The 21,257-nt window shown below is 38.4% G+C and overlaps 1 protein-coding gene across 2 annotated transcripts in view; it reads right to left on the bottom strand.

Annotated features, from left to right (window-relative positions):
* Nucleotides 1–21,257, bottom strand: part of LOC125248570 (NACHT, LRR and PYD domains-containing protein 3-like) — a 32,940-nt gene that overhangs the window by 5,174 nt on the left and 6,509 nt on the right. For both annotated transcript variants that reach the window (XM_048160541.1, XM_048160542.1), the window contains 5 exons: nucleotides 20,941–21,054; nucleotides 19,035–20,843; nucleotides 9,427–9,597; nucleotides 5,478–5,648; nucleotides 1,794–1,964 (listed from right to left, as the gene is read on the bottom strand). In XM_048160541.1, coding sequence (XP_048016498.1) covers nucleotides 1,794–1,964; nucleotides 5,478–5,648; nucleotides 9,427–9,597; nucleotides 19,035–20,843; nucleotides 20,941–21,054 — 2,436 coding nt within the window. The remainder of the gene's footprint in view (nucleotides 1–1,793; nucleotides 1,965–5,477; nucleotides 5,649–9,426; nucleotides 9,598–19,034; nucleotides 20,844–20,940; nucleotides 21,055–21,257) is intronic.

The raw sequence follows: 21,257 nt of genomic DNA, 5'->3' as shown, positions 1-21,257 counted from the left end.
CAGTATCTCAAAATATTAGAATATTTACATTTGAGTTTCATTAAATGACCATCCCTACTGTATAAATTCCGGGTATCTCTTGTTCTTTGAAACCACACTAATGGGGAAGACTGCTGACATGGCAATGGTCCAGGAGACAATCATTGACACCCTCCACAAAGAGAGTAAGTCACAGATGGTCATTACTGAATGTGGTGGCTGTTTACAGAGTGATGTATCAAAGCATATTAAATGCAAAGTTGACTGGAAGGAAGAAATTGGGTAGGCAAAAGGTGCACAAGCAACAGGGATGACCACAAGCTTGAGAATACTGTCAAGTAAAGCCGATTCAAACACTTGGGAGAGCTTCACAATGAGTCAAATGAAGCCAGAGTCAGCGCCTCAAGAGTCACCACTCTCAGACATCTTCAGGAAAAGGACTACCAAGCCACTTCTGAAACAGAAACAACGTCAGAAGCATCTTACCTGGGCTAAGGAGAAAAAGAACTGGACAGTGAACAGTGGTCGAAAGTCCGCTTTTCAGATAAAAGTAAATTTTGCATTTCATGTTGAAATCATGGTTCCAGAGTCTAAAGGAAGACTGGAGAGGCACAGAATCCAAGCTGCTTGAAGTCTAGTGTGAAGTTTCTGAAGTCAGTAATGATTTGTGGGGGCCGTGACATCTGCTGGTGTTGGTCCATTGTGTTTTATCAAGTGCAAAGTCAATGCAGCCATCTTCCAGGAGATTTTGGAGCACTTTATGCTTCCATCTGCTGACAAGCTTTATAGAGATGCTGATTTCCTTTTCCAGCAGGACTTTAGCACCTGCCCACAGTGCAAAAAACACTTCCAAGTGGTTTGCTGACCATGATATTACTGTGCTTTATTGGCCAGCCAACATGCCTGACCTGAATCTATGGTATATATTTAAGAGAAAGATGAGAAACAGTCGATCCAACAATATACAGATGATCTGAAGGCTCAATAGTGCCTCAGCAGTGCCACAGGCTGATCACTTCCATGCCACACTTCACTGATGTTGTAATTTGTGCTAGGAGCAAGTCAATTGCTGTAATATGTGCTGCCGACCAAGTACTGCCGACCAAGTACTCTTCCTGTCCTTCACCTCAAGTCAGAATTGTGTTAAAATTAGAGTTGTAGTACTCGAGGCCGGTCTTAAGACCATTTTTTGAAGATCTTGGTCTTGTCTTGGTCTCAGACTGAAAGGACTCAGGATTTTATTTCAAGACCGGAATGATTGCAAAAAAGTACTTGTAAAAGATATTGATATTTATATTATAACATATGATATAATAAAGCAATATCACAAGAAAGAGGGCTGTTTTCACATATACGAGCACAACTGCAAACTTGATATTGTTTTTTTACAAATGTTCAATGAACAAAATTTTATTTTTAAAACATTAATCTCAACATTATTTATGAATTTGTAATTGTTCCAATTCAGATGCAACTTCTGTTCCACCTCTGCAGTGTAAAGAAGAATTTTGTTGTTAGTGATTTCAATCGATTGGTAACAGCTCTATATAGTCTCTTATTATTCTAATGGTAATTATTGATTAAAAATAAGACATTTCTCAAGCAGTAAATGTGGATCTTTCAGAAGGATTTGAGCAGTGCTAGTCTGGTCTTGGTCTCAGTTTAGGTGGTCTTGACTACAACACTAGTTAAAAAGCTTTAAATTTTGAAACTTTGAAACTCAATCAGCTGAACTCACAGCAGCAGAAAGAGGCTGAACACTTCAAATATACTTTACATTGTGATTCATGTGTGAGAGTCAAATATGATCTTACCACAGTATCTCCAGTTTACAGTGAGGATCCTGTAGTACATCAGACAGCAGATTCACTGATTTTCCTATTTTATTCTCAGTCAGAATCAGTTCTCTCAGGTGTGAGGGGTTTGATCTCAGAGCTGAAGTCAGAGCAGCACAACCTTCATCTGTGACTCCACAATTATACAACCTGTAGAGAACAATGACACACTCTTCACTCTCTCAGTTCAGATCAGATCAGTTTAGCAGTGAATCCATTATTAAAGAGAAAATACAAACTTAAAGCACAAATCAAAATGTGTGATAAATAGGGGTGTAACGGTACACAAAACTCACGGTTCAGTACGGGTTCGGTACAGCAGGTGGGGAGAAAACTAAATATAAATTTGCCTTTTTCATGATTAAACAGTGGTTTATAATTTAGTTATCTAGTTATAATTTAATTTAATATATTTAAAGTTTCTTAAAGATAAAAAAAATTATCTTTGCTGATGCTATAAACTATGTAGGAAGCCCTTACTTGAACATTATGCTACTATAATATTAAAGGTTAACAACAGAGCCCACACTATAAATCCAATCGCTTTTTATTTTTTAAATATAATAATCAACACTTAAATAACAAATTGTATGCAAACACGTAAGCTTGTCACAGAGACGAACTCCGTGATTCCCTCCTCTGTCCATCGGAGGGAGCCCTCACCCGAATACTGACACTACATTTCCCATCAGCCCGTACCTTGGACTAATTGCCACACCCAGCTGTAGATCATTTACTGGACTATTTAAGACTCTCATTCACACCACATCATCGCGAAGTCTTGTATTGCCACGGTGTACATTTCTGAGCGTTATTATTCTGTCTGACTGCCTGTTTCTGATCCTGTTTGCCACCCGTTTACGATTCTCTGCCGCCTGCCTTTGGACTGTATATTGTTTACTGACCTGTGAGTGTTATCTGCCTGCCCCGAACTATTGAATGTGTCCTGACCACGATTCTGCCTGTCCCTCACCATTCCTGTTTGCCCCTGTTCGACCTTGCCTGTCGTACCACGCTCTTTTCTAATAAAGCTTGCAAATGGATCCCAGCCTGAGTGACGATTCATTACAGAAGACTTCGCCAGTACAAGATCCAGTGGCTTTCTCCCACCTGTGTGCGACCATGTCCGCCCAAGCCAGCCAGCTCGCTGCACACCAGCATCAGCTCAATCGCCTCACTACAAGGTCTCCAAACACCTGCTCCAGCGGCGCCTCTGCCGCGCTTGCTGGTCTCTGTTTTTCTCTTGCTTCCATTTCACCGTCACTTACCAACCAGGCTCCAAGAATGTCAAAGTGGATGCTCTTTCTCGTCAGTTTGAAGGTGAGCTCACAACACAAAATCCTGAAACTGTATTACCTGCTTCTCTTGTCGTTGCACCCATACAGTGGGACATTATGACTGAGCTGGAACAAGCTAACGCCCAGAACGAAATACCGTCTGACTGCCCACCTGACAAAGTCTTCGTCCCAGAGGACTTCCGTGGCCGCATACTGGAGATGGTTCACAATCTACCTTCGTTCGGTCATCCAGGTATGACCGCCACAATACACCTTCTGCAGAACTGCTTCTGGTGGTCTACATTAATTAAGGACTCAACTCAATTTGTAAAACAATGTCGCCCTGGTCCAGAGTATCATCCCGGCCAATGGGTATGGTTATCCACCCGAGACTTGCGCCTCAAGCTTCCCTGCAAAAAATTACGTCCAAGGTACGTTGGTCCATTTCAAATCACATGACAAATCACACCAGTATCCTTCCGTCTTGCCTAATCACTTTCGTATTTCTCCAACATTCCATGTCTCACTGCTCAAGCCTGCCGATGGTCCCAGCGAGGAGGGGGAGGAGGTGTCCGGTGACCAGGGCCCCCTACCCATCATGGTGGAAGGCGAGGAGGTTTATCGGGTCCGTGAACTGCTGGACTCCAGGCGTCGAGGAAGAGTTCTCCAATATCTGGTTGACTGGGAGGGGTACAGTCCAGAGGAGCGCTCGTGGGTCAACGCAGATGATATCCTAGACCCCAACCTTGTGGAGGAATTCCACCTAAACCATCCTGAGAGACCAGCCCCTCGACCACGTGGGAGACAGAGTCACAGAGTCTGTCACAGAGACGAACTCCGTGATTCCCTCGCCCAAACACTTACATACATACACTACATTTCCCATCAGCCCGTACCTTGGACTAATTGCCACACCCAGCTGTAGATCATTTACTGGACTATTTAAGACTCTCATTCACACCACATCATTGCGAAGTCTTGTATTGCCACGGTGTACATTTCTGAGCGTTATTATTCTATCTGACTTCCTGTTTCTGATCCTGTTTGCCACCCATTTACGATTCTCTGCCGCCTGCCTTTGGACTGTATATTGTTTACTGACCTGTGAGTGTTATCTGCCTGCCCCAAACTATTGAATGTGTCCTGACCACGATTCTGCCTGTCCCTCACTATTCCTGTTTGCCCCTGTTCGACCTTGCCTGTTGTACCACGCTCTTTTCTAATAAAGCTTGCAAATGGATCCCAGCCTGAGTGACGATTCATTACAAAGCTGCACTTAAGGCAGATTTTGCATTAACTTTTAAATCTAATTATAAAATTACATTTTACTCCAATTCAGTGTTGAAATATAATAATTTATACACAGTGGCTGGCATTTTCATGACAGATTTATTTAAACATAGGCCTACATTAAATAATCAAGACATCACTAACAGGTTAAGTAAAGTATAATGAATATATAGGCTAATACAGTGCATATATTAAGCGAAAGAGTTCATTTCTCTGGCGAACTAACAAGCTGTGGACAGTGAATGGCTTTTCTGATGTAAATGCTACATGACATATTGTTTACAAGCTCATTACAAGTTTATTTATGTGTTTCCGCCATTGAAACACTGATTGAGCGATTACAAGATATTACACATTTCAGTGAGTTGTACTGTATCTTTCAACATACCTTCACATGTTCATTTAAGTTTATTCTGTAACTAGTATTAAAGAGGAAGAGATGATCGCGTTCACTCGCGCCGTTTGCCGTTTGAACTGAGATGCCTATACAGTGATCTGTCACGCCACATTAAAGCGCGTCAAAACGGCACTTTCTGTTTGAATTTCATGATTTCGTGGACAGAATTTGAAGGATGAAACTTTGTTCCCATTCAGTCAGTCACGTTAGATGTTACGTTGATACTGACGTAATGGGGTCCCCATTACGTCAGTATCGACGTAACGTCTCCATTCCCTCCTTCAGGGAACGGGTTTACAATAGTAACCTAGACGTTTCTTATTGAAAGTAACAAAACGCAGAGCTTATTGTGATTATTCATGGTTAATAGTGGTTAGGCTACAGTGTTTCAATGTAATGCATTCAGTACACCAAACCGAAAGCCCTGTACAGAAACGCTTCACTACGAATATGTGTACCGTTACACCTCTAGTGATAAATCATTGAGATCTAAAATGTAACCGAGCACAAAACATGATATGTGTGTGTGTGATTTTACAAAATTAAAAACAATACTTCAGAAAGTTTCAACTGAGGAGCAGCTCATGTTCATTCATTTAAACAGCTCAATCAGCTGAACTCACAGCAGCAGAAAGAGGCTGAACACTTCAAATATACTTTACATTGTGATTCATGTGTGAGAGTCAAATATGATCTTACCGCAGTTTCTCCAGTTTACAGTGAGGATCCTGTAGTACATCAGACAGCAGATTCACTGATTTTCCTATTTTATTCCATGTCAGATCCAGATCTCTCAGGTGTGAGGGGTTTGATCTCAGAGCTGAAGTCAGAGCAGCACAACCTTTAACTGTGACTCCACAACATCTCAACCTGTAGAGAGAAATGACACACTCTTCACTCTCTCAGTTCAGATCAGGGCCTCATTTATAAAACTTTCTGTAGATTTCATCCTAAAAGTGTATGTACGCAAAAAAAGCTAGATTCTGTGTACGCAAAAAAGTTTCCAGATTTATAAAACCATGTCTTTTGGGTTACTACATGTTCAAAAAATGTAGGTTTTCTGGTTTAATTCTGGTCTAAAGCTCAACAATCAGATAAATTGAGTAGTTAAAGGTGCTCTACGTGATCCTGGGTGGAGTAAATTCCTGTTGACGTTCAAAGTGTTGTCAAATAAAACAGAGGCTAGCTAGACCCTCCCTCCCTCCTCCTCCTCCTCCTCCTCCTCCTCCCCCTCCCCTCCGTGCTTCCTGAAACAGTCATGAACGCACATTTAAAATCATTCTTGTCGTTTATTGGCAGGAGCATGTTTATTATGTTTCGTGGTCCAGGCTGCACCAGGTAGTTTTTATGGAGTCAAATTAATGCCTTAAAGTTTTGCACAAAAATAAAGTTTTGCAAAGCAAAAAAAAAAAAAAGTATTGAGTGGAAAAAAATAAGTTTTGCAAACAAATATAATAAATTACAAAATAAAATAACGTAGTGCAAAAATAAAAATATAATCAATTACAAAAATCAATGACAGCTGTAATCCTATTTTATCTTTGCCTCATATTTTTCATGCTCAAACCTACTAAATCATTTGCAACGCTCATTTTATTCTGCGTTTCAGTCAAGCGTGCGCTCACGAGACCGGTTTTTCTTTGCGCTGCACTTTTCTGCACAGTTCTCTTTATGGCACTGGTTTGACGTGGGGGTGGAGTCAAGAAACGGGGACACGCCCCTGCGAAACACGTCATCCGCAGGAGACGTAGATTGCAACAGAACAGATCAAGCATAGAGACAGAGCGCATTTATTATAATCTGAAAACCACGCCCACCGGGGGGAAAACAATCCAACCGTCTCCATTGACTTTATATTGCGTGAGGCTGCTCTTGTCTTTTCTGACGTATTACAAAAAAACAGAACAATGCCTAAAAGCTGCTGTGTGACAAGGTGTACAACTAAGTTTTTATAAGCTGTCGACCCCAAAAAACGAATGTTTAAGGACACAAAAGTGGATACAGGCAGTGAGACAGAGCGCAACGAGTCATATTACTATAAGAAATGCATTGGAGGGGAACGTAATCGGTGAAATAATTCTTTGACATGGTTAAAAATAATTAATGGTTTGTTTAGCATATGTTGTCGCCGATTACGACCCCCTCCAACGCATTTCTTATAGTAATATTGCGTTGCGCTCTGTCTCACTGCCTGTATCCACTTTTGTGTCCTTAAACATTCGTTTTTTGCGATCTGCGTCTCCTGCCGATGACGTGTTTCGCGGGGATGTGCCCCCGTTTCTTGACTCCACCCCCACGACAAACCAGTGCCATAAAGAGAACCGCGCAGAAAAGTGCAGCGCAAAGGAAAACCGGTATCGTGAGCGCACGCTTGACTGAAACGCAGAATAAAATGAGCGTTGCAAATGATTTAGTAGGTTTGAGCATGGAAAATATGAGGCAAAGATAAAATAGGATTACAGCTGTCATTGATATTTGTAATTGATTATATTTTTATTTTTGCCCTACGTTATTTTATTTTGCAATTTATTATTTTTGTTTGCAAAAAATACTTATTTTTCCTTTGCAATTCTTCATTTTTTTATTGCTCAATTCTTTTTTTTTTTTTGCAAAACTTTATTTTTGTGCAAAACTTTAAGGCATTAATTTGACTCCATAAGTTTTTGTTGCCGTTTTTGGAGCTTGTGGCGACTACAGAGACCGTTTTTTTTTTTTTTTTTTTTTTTGACAGTGTGTTCAGGGGACAGGCAGCTAGCAGATAGTGAGGAGATGTTTGCTGTATGTGACAAAAAATGTTTTGGCCTAAAAACGCGTGACACCACTTAGAGCACCTTTAAAGGGTGTTTTTTTCAATCTTGTGAAACCTTTTATCAACCAAGAACTTTGAAAAAGTAATTAATTCATTTGTTATTTCCCATTTAAACTATTGTAATTCACTTTATTATGGGATTAACAGCTCATCTATGGTTGACGAGATCACGTAAATTTCAGCACATCTCTCCTGTCTTGATCTCTCTCCAGTGGTTGCCTGTAAAATTCAGAGTTGAATTTAAAATATTAATTTTGGTTTTTAAATCACTTAATAATCTATTGTCAGTCTATCTCACTGAGTTGTTGCACTCACACAAATCAGCGAGACCACTTAGGTCGGGGTATTTAAAAATGTTATCCGTCCCTAGGTCCAGACTGAAACATTGTGGTGACCGAGCTTTTGCTATTGCCGCCAACAATCTCCCTGTCTCCATCCGAACATCACCTTTTTTTGTCTGTTTTTAAATCTATGCTTAAAATGAAAAATGTATGCTGGGTTGAATGTTACTGAATTGGTTTTGAGTATTTTCGACAATTATGTACAGCACTTTGGTCAGCCCTTGGTTGTTTTTAAATGGGCTTTATTAATAAATGAAAGAAAGAAGAAAGTACGCCAGAACCTGCACAAACATCCCTTTATAAATCCCAGTCAGAGGAAGATTGTGTTTACGTGCATCTCCTCCCCGAAATCACAACGCCTAGTTTTACTATTCATAACCTCATCTGCATATCATTTACATGCATATTCTCATCCACGTGACACCATGTTAACACCGTCAAAGGTACGAGACATTGGAAAATATTAGATATGGACTATAAATGCTGATTGTGCCATACACATTACATTGATAAAATCATCCAATATCCTCTTTATGTTTTAGAATAAATATATCAAAATATCCATAAAAACAAAATTGTAGCTATAAAATACTTCTCAGATAAAGTTTTTAGAATAGAGATTCATTCATTTCCACTGGCCAAATAGTATTTTAATTGTTTTAAACACTTCAGATCAAATCAAATTTATGCAGTTTTACTGATAATGTGATCATATCTTTTAGGAGGTTTATAGGCTATTTTTAGTGGAAACAGATCCTACTTGTTTATTGCAGAGTAAATATACAATTGTCTGACTCTGTGCGTCACTGACAAAGTATTTTAAAGAGGAAACGTGCAAATCTTGCCATAATATTGAAGTAAGTGTGCATCACTGATCATTGTTCTCGCTAAAATATTTAGTCATAACATGAGATCTGCAGTTTAGTTTAAAGAGGAATTATTGTGCTCCTATCACTCCTCACTGTCATTAAAACAGCGTGTCACAGGAAAAGTGATCAAAAGTTGCACATCCACTGTCTAAATTCATATCATTTCTGTTTAACTTCGCGTAATGACTTTCGGTGCTTATCGCCATTAATTAAAGTGGAATATTAATGTAAATGTGTTTATCAAAATGAAGACAGAGTTTAAAATTGTTCTGTTTACTTCATTACTTTTCTCACTCTAGTAAAAGAGTTTGTACACATGGGTCAGAGTTTGTGTGCAGGTTAAGTTAACATTAAGTTTGTTTTTATAAATCCCATCTTTTGTGTAGGAAGTGGCGTACGGCTCTTTCAGGACATGTTTTGTGTGTAACACTTATAAATGAGGCTCCTCTGCTGTGTTTCCCAAAAGCATCGTAAGCCTAAGAAGTTCATAAAAACGATTGTACGACTATTCTTAATATTACGGTCTGTTTCCCAAAGCATTAATGAACTCACAGCAGCAGAAAGAAGCTGAACACTTCAAATTGGCTATACCTTACATTGTGATTCATGAGAGTCAAATATGATCTTACCACAGTATCTCCAGTTTACAGTGAGGATCCTGTAGTACATCAGACAGCAGATTCACTGAATTTCCTATTTTATTCCATGACAGATTCAGATCTCTCAGGTGTGAGGGGTTTGATCTCAGAGCTGAAGTCAGAGCAGCACAACCTTCATCTGTGACTCCACAATTATTCAACCTGTAGAGAACAATGACACACTCTTCACTCTCTCAGTTCAGATCAGATCAGTTTAGCAGTGAATCCAATATTAAAGAGAAAATACAAACTTAAAGCACAAATCAATATGTGTGATAAATAATTGAGATATAAAATGTCACAGAGCACAAAACATGATGTGTGTGTGTGTGTGTGTGTACGAGCGTTTTTGTGATTTATGAGGACACAAATTTGTATAATGACATGAGTACAATGGGTATATGCCACAATTATACAAACTGTAGAGAGAAATCAAACAGCATAATAAATAGTTAAACTATCAAAAAACATTTGATCTCTTGAACTCAATGGCCAATCAGAGGAGTTTCATTTAGTCAGAATCCACTCACTGCTCAAAATATCCATATCAATACATTTTTGAAATTATATTCCAATTATTTGTAAAAGTAATGACTTATTAAATAATCTTAAATGTCTCACTGTACATTGTTATTCTTGTTATGGTGGAGCCGCTGCTACACGTTACATCTGCTCTTTACTAGAGAACCTGCACTAACTTCAGATACTCAGTGATTTGAGTCTTAATTGTCCATCTAACAGTAAAATTAAAATGTATGATTCTGCTATATTAACCATACATCAAATGTCTTAAAAACTGCTAGATCTGCCTATTTTTCAAAACGTTTAGAAGAAAATAAGCACAACCCTAGGTATTTATTTGATAGTGGCTAAATTAACAAGAAATAAAGCTTCGACTTCTGATGTTTCCAAAGAGTACAGCAGTAATGACTTTATGAACTTCTTTACTTGCAAGATTGATAATATTAGAGAAAAAATTATAACCATGCAACCGTCTACTACAGTATCGTGTCAGACAGTGCATGGTGTCCCTGAGGAAAAATTCAATTCATTTTCTGCTTTAGGAGAGGAAGAATTGTCTAAACTTGTTAAATCATCAAAATCAACAACATGTATGTTAGACCCTATAACGACTAAGTTATTGAAAGAGATGCTTCCAGAGGTCATAGATCCTCTTCTTACTATTGTTAATTCGTCTTTATCACTAGGATACATACCAAAAACTTTTAAGCTGGCTATTATTAAACCTCTTATTGAAAAACCACAACTTGATCCTAGAGAATTAGTCAATTACAGGCCGATCTCAAATCTACCTTTTCTGTCAAAAATACTAGTAAAGTATCATCGCAACTATGTTCCTTCTTAGAAAGAAATAGTATCAGTGAGGATTTCCAGTCAGGATTTAGACTGTACCATAGTACTGAGACTGCTCTCATTAGAGTTACTAATGATTTGCTCTTATCATCAGATCGTGGTTGTATCTCTCTATTAGTGTTACTGGATCTTAGTGCTGCATTTGACACTATTGATCACAATATTCTTTTAAATAGACTCGAAAATTACAAACCTGATTCCAAAACAGTTGGGACACTGTACACTTTTTATTGTGAATAAAAACTTCAATATTCAAATTTCAATATTTTATTCAGATGTAACAAATGTAGCGGTTATTAATCAATTTATGGATGAAATATGAATATAATAATTCATAAGGTTATGAATAAATTATGATTCATATATCGACCCAACGGGGAATTAAACATATATTGTGAATCAATTACAACGAATTATAATCAATTACATATATGATTAGTTCTGGTTTAATAATTATTTAGAGAAACTGTTCGTTTGTCCAGCAAACTAAGTCCCTCACGGAATATTATAAACAGAGTTATTCTCTGGCCATGAAAATAACTTATAGCATCAAAGCATAAAGCGATCGAAAAACGTTAAAGTGACTTGGTTTTCAGCTGAAAGAACAAACAGAACAATCGAGCGTGAATAACGTTTTAATATATGCAAACTACGAATACAGAGGTTATACATCTAAATATATATACAAGAATATACACACCTATGTACAAGAGTGGAAGTAGAGAAGGAAAGAGAGAAGGCAAGTAGCAAACTCACAACCAGTCCTAAGCCAGCACGGAAATCAGTTTCATCATCTAAGATTGAGAAACGGCAGTATACTTGCATTGGTTGTGTGTGTCGAATTTCAGGTTAGCGCTGGTGCAGTTCGTTGGCTTCCTCCGTTCCGCGGGAAGGTTTAAACTGAGGACTTGAGAGTGAGTTTCGCTGGAAGATGGCGGTCCCGAAGCTGAGCGCGATGGCAGCGCGTGGTCACCGGAGATGTCCGGGAAAAACGTGCACGAGATGCTCGTGAGACAATCGGGAGAGAACACACAAGAAATTGTGCGTCTTTGCTTTTATGACAGATAAGCCGACACACCTCCTTGAGGTGGGGTAGCCAATAACATGGGTGCAAAGTTGGCGGGAAAGCTTTCCCTTTGTTTGGCCTCACGACTTAATCTGCATGATTTATGACTGTCAGATCAGATCTCCAAATGGAGTGCGTTCTTCACAGTATCATTAAACACATAGAAAAATGCATTTGTCAGCTGTGTGACATATCTCAGTGAATAGCTCGTGTCCGGAGCTTTACGGAGAGATCAAACTCGGTACATCAGAAATGCCTATAAAAGAAGTTATGGTTTACAGACAGAATTCTATCATTAAAATGCACACTAGCACAAGTACACTCATTTAAACACTAGGAAACATGCATACGCTTCAAAATACAGGATGGGTATATGTTGGCATAATTGTATCTTACATATACAGTCAAAAATGTATGTTTGTGTGTTTCTGTATGCGTCTGTGTGTGTGTTTTGTGTGTGTGCCCGTGTGTGTGGGTGTTGGAATGTGGGTCTGGTCAGTCTCTGGGGGGGGTGCTCCTTTTGAAGTCACCAAAGTGAGGAAGTTGCAGTTTTCTGTTTACCCTCACAGGTCCACAAACCTGCCGAAAGTCACAGTCGTCCGGAGCCGAGTTAGTGATTAACAAACAAAGTTCATCAGGTTAAAAGCGTTCTGAAAACTCCAAAGTTTATTGACTCTGAACGGATCCATCCAGACGTTACACAGAATACAACATAGATGACATATCAAATGTTTAAACTGAAATGTAAATGTATGAAATGTTAAAATGTATCATTTTAAGGGAAAAATAAGTTGATTTTAAATTTCATGGCATCAACACATCTCAAAAAAGTTGGGTTCTTCTTTTTATAACAGTCTGCAAACGTCTGGGGACTGAGGAGACAAGTTGCTCAAGTTTAGGAATAGGAATGTTGTCCCATTCTTGTCTAATACATGCTTCTAGTTGCTCAACTGTCTTAGGTCTTCATTGTCACATCTTCCTCTTTATGATGCGCCAAATGTTTTCTATGGGTGAAAGATCTGGACTGCAGGCTGGCCATTTCAGTACCCGGATCCTTCTTCTACGCAGCCATGATGTTGTAATTGATGCAGTATGTGGTCTGGCATTGTCATGTTGGAAAATGCAAGGTCTTCCCTGAAAGAGACGACGTCTGGATGGGAGCTTATGTTGTTCTAGAACTTGGATATACCTTTCAGCATTGATGGTGCCTTTCCAGATGTGTAAGCTGCCCATGCCACACGCACTCATGCAACCCCATACCATCAGAGATGCAGGCTTCTGAACTGAGCGCTGATAACAACTTGGGTTGTCCTTGTCCTCTTTGGTCCGGATGACATGGTGTCCCAGTTTTCCAAAAAGAACTTTTTCCACTTTGCCACAGTCCATTTTAAATGAGCCTTGGCCCAGAGAAAACGCCTGCGCTTCTGGATCATGTTTAGATATGGCTTCTTTTTTGACCTATAGAGTTTTAGCCGGCAACGGCGAATGGCACGGTGGATTGTGTTCACCGACAATGTTTTCTGGAAGTATTCCTGAGCCCATGTTGTGATTTCCATTACAGTAGCATTCCTGTATGTGATGCAGTGCTGTCTAAGGGCCCGAAGATCACGGGCATCCAGTATGGTTTTCCGGCCTTGACCCTTACACACAGAGATTGTTCCAGATTCTCTGAATCTTTGGATGATATTATGCACTGTAGATGATGATACTTCAAACTCTTTGCAATTTTTCTCTGAGAAACTCCTTTCTGATATTGCGCCACTATTTTTCGCCGTAGCATTGGGGGAATTGATGATCCTCTGCCCATCTTGACTTCTGAGAGACATTGCCACTCTGAGAGGCTCTTTTTATACCCAATCATGTTGCCAATTGACCTAATAAGTTGCACATTGGTCCTCCAGCTGTTCCTTATATGTACATTTAACTTTTCCTGTCCCAACTTTTTTGGAATGTGTAGTTCTCATGAAATCCAAAATGAACCAATATTTGGCATGACATTCCAAAATGTCTCACTTTCAACATTTGATATGTTATCTATATTCTATTGTGAATAAAATATATTTATGAGATTTGTAAATTATTGCATTCCTTTTTTATTCACAATTTGTACAGTGACCCAACTTTTTTGGAATCTGGTTTGTATGTTGGCATTAGTGGAATTGCATTGTCATGGTTCAAATCATACTTATCTGACAGTTATCAGTTTGTAGTAGTAAACGAAGTGAGGTCATATCGCAACTCCATATCACAAGTTCAATATGGAGTACCGCAAGGCTCAGTACTAGGACCATTGCTTTTTACTCTGTACATGCTACCCTTGGGAAATATCATTAGGAAGCATGGCGTTAGTTTTCACTGTTACGCTTATGATGCTCAGCTCTATATTTCTTCGCGCCCTGACGAAACTTACCAATTCACAAAATTAACGGAATACATAGCTGATATAAAAAATTGGATGACTAGTAATTTCCTACTACTAAATTCAGAAAAAACAGAGATTCTAATTTTTGGACCAAAAACTTCTTCACGTAATAACCTAGAATACTGTCTAACATTTGATGGCTGCTCTGTTAAGTCTTCGCCATCAGTTAGACTACAGGTTTAATATAAAACAGCAGTAACACATGAATTATGACGTAGTTTCATCCCTTATCCGGGTTGGCAGAGTTTAAGAGGTTGAGAACCTGGGTGTGCTCTTTGATACCAATCTTTCATTTGAAGGCCATGTTACTAGCATCTGTAAAACTGCATTCTTCCATCTTAAAAATATATCTAAACTACGACATATGCGCTCAATGAAAAATGCAGAACAGTTAGTTCATGCGTTCATGACCTCAAGGCTAGATCACTGTAACGCTCTACTGGGTGGATGTTCTGCTCGCCTGATAAATAAACTACAGCTTGTACAAAATGCAGCAGCTAGAGTTCTTACTAGAACTAGGAAGTATGACCATATTAGCCCAGTTCTGTCAACACTGCATTGGCTTCCTGTTAAACATTGTATAGATTTTAAAATCTTGCTAATTACTTACAAAGCACTAAATGGTTTAGCTCCCCAGTAACTAAGCGAGCTCTTAATGCATTATAGTCCTTCACGTTTATTGCGATCTCAGAATTCAGAATTCCCATCATCACGGATCACCTGCACCTGAACATCATCATCTGCACACCCTTTATATGGACTCGCTCCCTTCACTCCTTGTCTGTTCTTGTTGTTGTATAGTTGCTTGTGTAGTAGTTTCTCTGCTCCTTGTTGTCATTAAAGCCTACTGATTGTGGCTTTCTGTATTTGCCTCATCTATACACACCAGCACTGTAACACATACAGTTGATAGGAATCATGATGAACCCCACCCAAATTCAGCAGAAGCTCTTAAGAAGGTGATAACATTTCATTTCATTCACAGTATACATGGCTGAAAACAAATTCCAATATAATATCACAGGCTATACTAGATTGGATATACATTCAGAAATGTAGAAGAGGAAAATTCTTTGAAAGTAAAATTAATCCTACACCAATTTCTGATCATTATTATGTCTCTGTCATAGTCTCAACATTGAACAATACTTATAAATCCTATTGGCAATTCAACAACAGTTTGTTGCAAGATCGTACGTTTGTGCATTTATTCACTTTCTTTTGGAGAGAGAGAAAGACAGAGTTAAAGTCCCTAAGTCAATGGTGGGACATTGGGAAAATTCAAATTCAGTCATTTTGTCAACAGTATGTAAAAATAATACAAAAGAAATCCAGAAGAAAATTGAACAGCTGGAGCAAGAAATTATGAGATTGAATGGCTCCATAAGTGAAAGAGAAGGAACACGAAGTGTGGATTTGCTTGAACAACAATTTTCTTTTGAAAAATTAGTTTGAAGAAAGATATCAAGGAACAATTGTACAAACAATATTTACTCAACTTAACAACATGGACTGTTCAACATCATTCTTTTTTGGTTTGGAAAGAAAGGTTTGAGAAAAGAAATTAATTAATAAAATTTAAATTACCTGATGGAAGAGAGACAACAGAGAAGAGAGAAATTATTTCGCAAGTTTTATCTTTTTATGAAGAACTTTATAGCGCTTAATCCTGCGATTTTGAAGCAATGGATTTTTTTCTTGGTTAAATTCCAAAATTAATTGAAGATGAGAAGATACAATTAGAAAAGCCACTTTCATTTGAAGAATTGAGTGCGGCTGTTAAACAACAGTCTGCAGGACGATCTCCAGGATTGGATGGACTGACCTCTGAATTCTATAAGGCTTCGTGGTCATTGATTGGACCAGATTTACATGGTGTATTTCTTGAATGTGAAAAATCAAAAACTCTTCCTCTTAGTTGTAGAAGAGCTGTAATAACATTATTGCCAAAGAAAGGAGATTTAGGAGTTTTGAAGAACTGGCGTCCCATCTCCCTTTTAGGGATAGATTATAAGATACTTTCAAAGGCACTAACAAATCGCTTGATGAAGGTTATGGCTTCTATAATTCATGAAGAGTATTATTGCATTTTAAAACATTCTATTTTTCTTGTGTGTGATTTATTACATCTTACTGAGATATATGGACTTGATGTAGGCCTTTTGTCACTTGACCAGGAAAAGGCATTCGACAGAGTCGACCATGGTTATCTTTTTAATGACTTATCAGCTTTTGGATTTGGAGAACAGTTCATCTCATGGATTAAGATACTTTATACAGATATTTACAGCATGCTGAAGATAAATGGAATTTTAACAAGACCCTTTCCTGTGCATAGAGGTGTAAGACAAGGATGCAGCCTCTCAGGACTATTATATGTAATATCTATAGAACCTTTATTAATTGTTCTAAGGGAAAAGTTGCAAGGTATCTCAGTCCTCAATCCCAATATATCGGAAACTACTACAGTTAGGCTTATTGCCTATGTTACTAACAATGTTACGGTCAGATCTCAAGAAAATATCTTTCAACTGTGCAAGCATCTGGATTATTTTCAAAAAGCATCTTCAGCACGGGTAAATTGGAATAAAACAGAAGCATTACTTTTTGGTCAGTGGCAGGAAGAAGCTTCACCTCATCTCCCACAACAATGCCACTGGAATACAGAGGGATTGAAAATCCTTGGAATTTTTTTTGGAACTCCACAATTTATGATGAAGAACTAGGATGAAGTAGTTGAAAAGATACTGGGAAGATTAAAGAGACGGAGTTGGATTCAAACACAGTTATCATATAGAGGCAGAGTTTTAGTGGTAAACACTTTAGCTGCTTCAATGTTGTGGCACCGACTGACTGTTTTAGATCCTCCAGCAGGACTTTTACAGTTGCTCCAGATACATTTTGTGAACTTTTTTCTGGGGAGGGCATCATTGGCTTCCTCCAGGCATACTGAATTTACCCGTGATTGAGGGTGGTCAAGGTCTCATTGATTTAACCTCTAAATGGAAAGCTATGAGACTATAATCGGCTCAAAAACTGCTTTATAACACTAAACCGCAGCCATGGATTATGTTTGGTTTAGCAGTATTACGAGCTGTTAGTAAAATGGAACTTGACAATTATTCCTAATGTCTAATAATCTAATTGAAAGGTTTAGTGTGAATGGTTTCTATCGATCTGTATTAAGAGCATGGAGTATATTTAATGTGGAAAGAGAGAATCATTTTGGTCTGGAAGAACCACTTTTTTTTTTTTATAATCCATGGTTATGTCATCAATCTTATTTGCCAAATATTGAAATCAACACTTTTATTTCATCTGATGTTTTAAAATTGGGAGATTTAATTGACACAGAGCAAAATAAAAGGTCTTCTGTACAAGACATTACTAAACAAATGGGGAGAAGGTCAGAAAGGATTTCCTACATTATTGAATATGTTTCTTTAAGATTTTTTTGTTGGTGGTTCAAATCAATGTTCTTTTCCTGAAGTATTTGGGTCTGTAAGACAACTTTTTTCTTTACGAGAGCTTCAACATATGTCCTTTTCAGAAAGTAATAAGCGACATTTGTATATAGCATGTGTGAAGTTATGATTTGTGAACATTTCAAGGATAAGATAGACACAAAATGGAGGAGTTGTCTATCTGTCCCTGATATACAATCACCTTCATGGCATTTGTTTTATAAAAGTCCATTTCCAAAACGATCAGGAGATTTACAATGGCGTATCATGCATTGTGCATTAGCAACGAAAACTTTCCTGTTTAAGTGCAACCTTAACATATCTTCAGTTTGCAAATTTTGTAATGTACCAGATACTGTTTTTCATATCTTTTCTGATTGTTACAGAATTATACCTCTTTTGGATCTTTTGGAGAACATCTTCAAAGGTTTTGGTTGGAACTTTTCAAAAACAATATTCATTTTTGGGTTTAAATATTTTAAGTCTCAAAGTGAGTGCTGTATCTTCTCCGATTTTTTAATTGGTCAGGCAAAGTTAACTATTTGGAAAGCATATAAAATTGAAATTGAAGGAGGAGGAATAAATATAGAAGAATTGTTTAAAGCCTTGGTGGAATCAAGAGTTAAAATAGAGTATGAATTTTATAAAATGAATAATGATATGTTAATCTTTAAAAGGAAGTGGTGCATAAATGTTAATTTTATTTATGTGAATGATGATGATAAATTAGTGTTTCATTGGTATTGTTGAAAATTTGATGAAATCAATATTGGTTAGAAGTTACATATTGTATTTATTATTAATTGTTATTGAGTATTTTCAATTATAAAAATGTTTTTATAATATGGTAAAATAAAGTGTTTGTAATGTCAAATGTCTCTCTCTCTCAACTGCATTAATAACTGTATTATTCTGCTATGAATGGCTCAAGCCTCTGTTACTAGTTCTGAAATTACACTTTGGAATTAGCAACGGAGGATTGGGATGAGCTGCGTAAGAAATTAGTCCCACACAAGAGTGTTTTAAGGACAAGAACATGACAAATGTCTTGAAATACAACATCAGAACAATGTTTTGAGGTGTGGTAACCATAGTATAAGCAGAATAATTTACTCTGGGCCATTGAATTATTAGAAAATCCACTTCGAGTCGTGGCGCATTACCAATTTGGTTGTGCATTATTTTCTAATAATTCAACGGCCCGGAGTCAATTATTCCTTACTTATTCTTTTAAAGTTTTAACAGTGAAGTGATTGTTCTCAAAGATACTTACTGAACTGATCTGGATTCTTTAATCACAGGCAGCAGCTTCAGAAAAACCTTCAGTTTTTTAGATTTATCGTATCCTCCAACAAATGTATTAATATCAAACACATCCAGCTTCTTCTCTGAGGTCAACAACACAAAAACTACAGCTGACCACTGAGATGAAGAGAGTTTGGCTTCCTCTATTCTTCCAGATTTCAGATACTGTTGTATTTCCTCCACTAGTGAATGATCACCCAGTTCATTCAGACAGTGGAACAGATTGATGAATTTCTCTGGAGAGTCAATGGACCTGATCTTCTTCTTGATGAACTCAACTGTTTTCTCACTGCTGTCAGATCTGCTTCTTCTCTGTTTCATTAGTCCTTGAAGGAGAATCTGATGAGACTCCACTGACAGACCCAGAAGAAACCTCAGGAAAAGGTCCAGATGTCCATTTTTACTCTGTAGGGCCTCATTCACAGCTCTCTGATGCAGCTCAGATAATGAAACATGTTTTGATGAATTGTGTTTATAAAAGTCCTTAACTTTAGACCGCAAACTCTGTTTGGTGATTTGGTCAAACACATTTCTGTTGTAGTTTGTACAGGAGAGGTGCACATATAGAGCCGCTAGATGTTCCTGAACGCTCAGATGAACAAAGCAGAAGACTTTCCCCTGATACCAGCCAAACTCCTCTCTGAAGATCTGAGTGCACAATCCTGAGTACACTGATGCTTCTGTCACATCAATGCCACACTCTCTCAGGTCTTCCTCATAGAAGATCACATTGCCTTTCACAAGCTGCTGAAAAGCCACTTTCCCCAGTTTGAGGATCATGTCTTCATCTGTCACGTTCTTCTCATAGTCCTTCTCATGTTTGATGTTGGTCTGAAGGATCAGGAAGTGTGTGTACATTTGAGTGAGAGTCTTGGGAATCTCTCCACTCTCGGCTTCGCTCAACATCTTCTCTAGAACAGCGGCTGAGATCCAGCAGAACACTGGGATGTGGCACATGATGTCGAGGCTCCTTGATGACTTCAGGTGTGAGATGATTGTATTGGCCAGACTCTGATCACTGATTCTCTTCCTGAAGTATTCCTCCTTCTGTGGCTCATTGAAGCCTCGTACCTCTGTCACTCGATGGACACACTCAGAGGGGACGAGATCAGCTGCTGCTGGTCTGGAGGTGATCCAGATGAGAGCAGAGGGAAGCAGATTCCCCACAATGAGGTTCGTCAGCAGCACGTCCACTGAGGCTGATTCACTTACATCACACAACCTCACATCGCTCTGAAAATCCAGAGACAGACGACACTCGTCCAGACCATCAAAGATGAACAATACTTTATATTTGTCACTGGATATTTCCATTTCTTTTGTTTCAGGGAAAAAGGCATGAAGAAGATCTGAAAGACTGAGTGTTTTGTCCTTCATCAAATTGATCTCTCTGAAAGGAAGTGGAAATATGAGCTGGACGTCCTGATTCTCTTTCCCTTCAGCCCAGTCCAGGATGAACTTCTGCACAGAGACTGTTTTTCCAATGCCAGCGACTCCCTTTGTCAGCACAGTTCTGATGGGTTTGTCTTGTCCAGGTAAAGGCCTAAAGATGTCATTGCATTTGATCGGTGTGTCCTCTGTTTCTGCTCTCCTGGATTGTGTCTCAATCTGTCTCACCTCATGCTCATTACTGATCTCTCCACTCTCACTCTCTGTGATGTAGAGCTCTGTGTAGATCTCATTCAGGAGTGTTGGGTTTCCCTGCTGTGCTGTTCCCTCATACAGACACTCAAACTTCTTCATCAGATTTGATCTAAACCTGTTGAGGACTTCATGGCTGTAATATTAGAATACCACATGATTACATGAGTTAATAATGTCTTTTTTACATTCTGTATCATAATCAATGCATATCTTTTACAGAAACATTATACCTCAGATCAGTCTGTGTATCTCCACTCTTAAACAATATTGGTGGATTCAGAGACTCATCACTCCTCATAGACACACAGCTGGACTCTGGTTCTGATCTCTTCTGATGAACTGAACTATAACAGAACAGATTTGATCATTTATGATGATAATAACGTTAAGATAAGGGGCCCTATATCATACACCTGGCTCAATGTATCATTTTCATGTCCTGCGCCATGTTGTTTAAATAGCAAATGCATTTGCGTCCATTCGTGTGCCCATGGGCGTGCTGGTCTACAAACAAGTTGTGTTCAGGCGCATTGTTGGAGCGTTACTA

The sequence above is a fragment of the Megalobrama amblycephala genome, linkage group LG16 (assembly GCF_018812025.1).
Source record: "Megalobrama amblycephala isolate DHTTF-2021 linkage group LG16, ASM1881202v1, whole genome shotgun sequence".
NCBI lineage: Eukaryota > Metazoa > Chordata > Actinopteri > Cypriniformes > Xenocyprididae > Megalobrama > Megalobrama amblycephala.
This window is presented reverse-complemented; position numbering and strand designations above follow the sequence as displayed.